This window comes from Castanea sativa, chromosome 8, assembly GCF_040712315.1.
Source record: "Castanea sativa cultivar Marrone di Chiusa Pesio chromosome 8, ASM4071231v1".
NCBI classification, from domain to species: Eukaryota; Viridiplantae; Streptophyta; class Magnoliopsida; order Fagales; family Fagaceae; genus Castanea; species Castanea sativa.
In genome coordinates this window covers 4,180,802-4,185,595 of record NC_134020.1, presented here as the reverse complement: position 1 = coordinate 4,185,595, position 4,794 = coordinate 4,180,802, and the positions used below count along the sequence as shown (strand labels likewise).

Sequence of the window (4,794 nt, the reverse complement as noted above, 5' to 3'; positions counted from 1 at the left end):
CTTGTGTGTGCTTGTTTCTAAATAAATAAGTAAAATCTTCTCAAACAAAATAAATAAATAAATAAATATGGGAAAACATGTCATCCTTTATAATCATTTCCGAGGAAGAAGCACTTAATATTTTGCAAATTCTTTAACCGGCCTATTATAATTTTTTTTTTATAAAATAGAAATTTTACTCTAAAAAAAAAGAAAGTGTATATGTGTGAAACTCCCCCTCAGAGACTTGAACTCTGATCCTTACATCTTACACCCTACAAACACTTATATTTATAAAGTGACCATCATGTTAAAGGTGCACAATAGTGACTTATTATAATATTATATAATCTAGATAAGCTCCTCTAACTTATAATGCTATATATAATTAACTTATTATAATGCTATAATTACTATTTACTCGGTTCCCTTATTTTTGTTGTAATTACAAGTGGAGATTAAGAGCTTGAGTTTAAAATTTTTATATAGAAAAAAGGGAAAATTTTTCTTATTGAAGAAATATGTAAATCTTAAAGGAAAACTCAAAACTTTAAGAGATTTAGACAGAGAACACGAGCAAATTCTTATAAAATGAAAAATTTTATTCAGAAATGTCAAGTTGATGGGAATTTGGAAAATGTTAGAACTACAAACTTTTTTACCATTTCTATCCCCTTTAAACTTTATCTTTTTATTTTCTTTTTTTCTTTTTTTAATTATTATTATTCTTCTACTAAGCATCAGAACCAAAATATCAACCTATGCTATAAACAAAGAAAGTACTTGGTTATTGGCTTCTTCAAAGCGGCCTTTGCTGTGGAGCTAATTAGACCTTTCATGTTTGCCAATGACTGCATCGTCTGGGATATACTTTCCCCAAAACCAGTGTGCCTTCCACACTCTAATCATCTCTTCTATATTTACGTTCTTTGTCTCGGGCAAGAAGAAGGATATGAAAATAGTCATGATGATGACAAATCCAGCAAAGAAAAAAAAGAGACCAAACTTCATGTGGCAAAGCATAGTGAGGAAAAGTTGAGCAATGACAAACGTAAATAACATGTTGACAGATACGTTGATGGCTTGGCCCGCCGATCGGATCTCTAGAGGGCAGATTTCACTAGGTACCAACCAACCCAATGGCCCCCAAGACCATGCGAATGCTGCTACATAAGCACAAATTAAAAATAAGAGAATATCGGCTTGAGCCTTTGACAAGTCTCCGTCACCATTGACCCCAAAATAAATACCTATCATACTTCCAATCGCAGCCTACAATGAAGCAAACATCTTACCATGTCAAAAAATAGAAAAGAGGGGTTAGAAATAGAAAAATAAGACCTAACAAATTTCGTAATCATTTTCACAACTAATGACGTGACAAATCATGATTGAAGTCCACACAATTAGGGACAAAGCCATGATTTTTTTTTTTTTTTTGGAAGTCATAGCATAAAAATAGAAAATTGACTGTTCAAAAATAAGAATCATAGTAAACTTTAAAACTAAATTTAGATTTTAGTCATTTTTTCTCTAGGTTTTTTTTTTTTTTTTCAATAGTTGGAGAAGGGAGATTTAAATACTAAATATCTCTATTGAAAACACTAGAACGTGTCAATTGAACTTTAAAATTATAACCTATTCCGTATTAGTTGTAACATGCATATTTCAAAGTTTACCTGGCATATAATCATTTGTATGCCACCTTCAAGGAACAAAATCCTTCTTCCAAACTTGTCAGCCGTGAAGATGGAAACAAACGTAGCAACAACATTGATAGTACCAGTTATAACAGCAGACATGAGTGAAGCATTGGCACCAAATCCTAGGGTCTTGAAGAGAACAGGTGCATAAAAGTTGATCACATTAATGCCAGTGAGTTGTTGGAAGAATGGGATGAGAACGGAAATGACAAGTTGAGGTCTATATCTTGGCTGCATGATATTCTTCCACGGATGATCTACTTTCTTTGCAGCCTCAGTCGCATCAAAAAGGTCTTGAAACTCTTCGTCGACATTGTCAGTGCCTCGAATTTTTCGTAACATTTGCTTTGCCTTCTCAGTGTGGCCTCTCTCTAGTATGGAATTCGGAGTGTCTGGAAGGAAAAGAGATCCTATAGTCATCAATATTGCAGGGACAGCCGCAAGACCTAAAGAAAGTCTCCAACCCCATCCACCCTTGATCCGTGCCGTTCCATAGTTAATAAGATTGGCCGCTAGAATCCCTACTGTTACGGCCATTTGGAAACCAATGTTGAGTGCTCCTCTATACTTTGCTGGAGCCATCTCTGATAGATACACTGGAACCGCCTGCATTCAATAGACAATTAATTAAACATAGACAAAACTCGAGTTCCTAGATCATGTTCTTAGCTCTTGCCTAAGAAAACATCATATAAACACCAAGGAAGAGATTAAAACGCATCAACCTATTTGTTAGGTGTAAAAAAATCAACTCATTTTGATGAGCTTTTAATATTTAATCTAAGTTTGTTACTCTATAAGGGGTGAAAAAAAACCAAGCTCTTATCTTTTATAAAATTTAAAAAAAAATGAAAAAAAATAAATCTGATATCAAATGAAATTACACTTTTAAGTTCAAGTGAATTACCATTTTCTTCGAGTTTTTTTTTTTTTGACATTTTTGCCCTTAAACTTTTACAATATTCCTATCAAGTTGGTCCTTCCATCCATTGTTGTCCACAAAACTACCAATAAATCCAGTAAAACGATGTTACATAACATATTGTGATTCCTATAGTTTTTGGGCAGGAATGAACAAAAAGACTAATGGAATGTTTAAGCACTAAACTGAGAAAATAAAAAATAAACTCTAAAGACGAAAATGAAAACCCACTTAAACTAAAGTTAATGGGGTAATTTGGATTTTAACCTAGAAAGAATTTGATTTGTCTTTATTCGTAGTTGCTCTTTTAAACATAAATAGATTCCCAACTTTGATCTAGCAAGTCCAAAATAAACACTCTAAGCCTTTGGCCCTTTGAAGAGAGAGTCAAGTAACTATGGACTAAAATTTATACCTGATTACCAAATCCAACACCAACACCAAGCAATAAGCGACCAATGATCAGCATTTCAATGTTCACAGCTGCACCGTTTAGGATAGAACCGAATAAGAAAACCAAACCTCCAATAAACATGGACATTTTCCGGCCAAATCTCCTAGTAACAACAGAAGCAAAGAAGGAAGCTACTAATGCCGCGATGTAAAGGGAAGATGTGAATAATGTTAGGAGCTGGCTATCAAACTTGCAGTATTCGTTTCCACTACCGGCTTTTTTCATTTTTTTGTAAACCGATGGGAAAAACTTTCTCAAGAACGGTTCCATTGAAGTCACCCCTCCTGCAAAAATTTCCAAGAAATTTTCTAACATGAAAAAAAGAAAAAAAATTTCAAATATCTTTTTCATGCATGTATGTTTTCATGTTTAGATAATTTTATATCAATGTTAAGTTCTGGTCTTATTAGAATGTTTGTGACTTGTGCTTGATATGTTAGTCCAGTTCTAATGATTTAAATCCAATTTTGGACGATACTACAAATTATATTACATGTCTTATATATTGTTGTGTCAATTTTTAAATACAAAACATAAATAAATAAATAAAATTAATATTTTTTTGTTGTAACACTAATCATCTAGATTATCATATCACTTCATAAGACTTTCGTAATAAAATTAAGATTATTTTTAACATTTTCCTAATCTAAATATGTAAAAGTGCTATTGGGTAGGTCTCCATATAAGAGTGCTATTTGCCTATTAGTATGTTTGATTTTCTTCCTCATTGGAACAAATCGAAATAAATAGAAATTGAAAACCAAAAAAAAAAAAAAAAATTGCTAGAAACTCTATATGCATTTTTTATGGGATAAGATCCTCTCCCATTGAATCCTTTGATTCCCTCAAAATTTTATTAAATGCACAACATGTGGCATTTAAAAATAAAATAAATATCATATGTTACATATTTGTTGAAAATGGGAGTGAATTGGAGGATTACAAAAGAATAAAGAGGAGTGAGAGAGCAGCTTAATTTTTAACCTGAGATTCCAATATCGTAACCAAAGATGAGGCCACCCATGGCAGCAACAGCACAAGTGAAAATTACAAAGGCGGTGATACCACCCTCATAGCTCTTCCCACTTGGAGCATCAACAAAAGCTCCTCCTGCCATCTTTCTGGACAATCACTAATTTGGATAACAAAGAAGACCAGACTCTCAAAAGTATTTCTCTCTTTCTAAGCTTATAAGGATCTCTCAAAAGTATCCCTACCTTCGTATTTATACTATCAAAACTACCAAAAATGGGTAACAAACTCACTGATGAAATTTATTTTCCTCCTTGTCTTTTACCATAGCTTTGACACCGTTTAAAGTTCCTGCCATATTAAGCTTCCCAAATGGGTGTGAAACCTGAAAAAATGGCTTTATACAAATTTTGCGAAACGTAAGGCATTGAATGTTTGGGTATGGTGTTTGCACAGTCTAAAGATTAGGAGTGAAATAAACATTTATTGGTCTTTCTCCTGTAAGTCTAAATTTAGGCAATGTTGACGTATGATGGGAAATTTAATAACACACTACACTACAAGAAAAAATGTCTATTAGCGATCAAGAATTCTTGATGTACCAAAAAAACTCTCTCAAAAAATCTTATTTGTGATAGTAAAATAAAGCCTTCGCAAATACTTGGTAAAATGTGAAATATTTGAGACCAAAAAAAAAAGTTGTCCAAATTATGTGTTATAACTGTCACAAATACTAATATTTTGGAGGAAAATTTTCCCTT

The 4,794-nt window shown here is 32.7% G+C and overlaps 1 protein-coding gene across 1 annotated transcript; it reads right to left on the bottom strand.

Moving 5' to 3' along the window:
- Nucleotides 1-795: 795 nt before the first annotated feature.
- LOC142608335 (sugar transport protein 10-like) lies at nucleotides 796-4,178 on the bottom strand. Its single transcript, XM_075780091.1, has 4 exons — nucleotides 4,046-4,178; nucleotides 3,020-3,342; nucleotides 1,659-2,288; nucleotides 796-1,251 (listed from the first exon to the last, which is right to left on the bottom strand). The coding sequence occupies exons 1-4, from the start codon at nucleotides 4,176-4,178 to the stop codon at nucleotides 802-804; spliced, it is 1,536 nt and encodes a 511-aa protein (XP_075636206.1). The 3' UTR covers nucleotides 796-801.
- Nucleotides 4,179-4,794: the final 616 nt, after the last annotated feature.

Coding starts and splice junctions, on each gene's coding strand:
- LOC142608335 (XM_075780091.1), bottom strand. CDS start 4,178: ATGGCAGGAGGAGCTTTTGTTGATGCTCCAAGTGGGAAGAGCTATGAG. Junction 3,343..4,045: donor TTACGATATTGGAATCTCAG/GTTAAAAATTAA, acceptor AAATTTTTGCAG/GAGGGGTGACTTCAATGGAA. Junction 1,252..1,658: donor TACAAATGATTATATGCCAG/GTAAACTTTGAA, acceptor GCTTCATTGTAG/GCTGCGATTGGAAGTATGAT.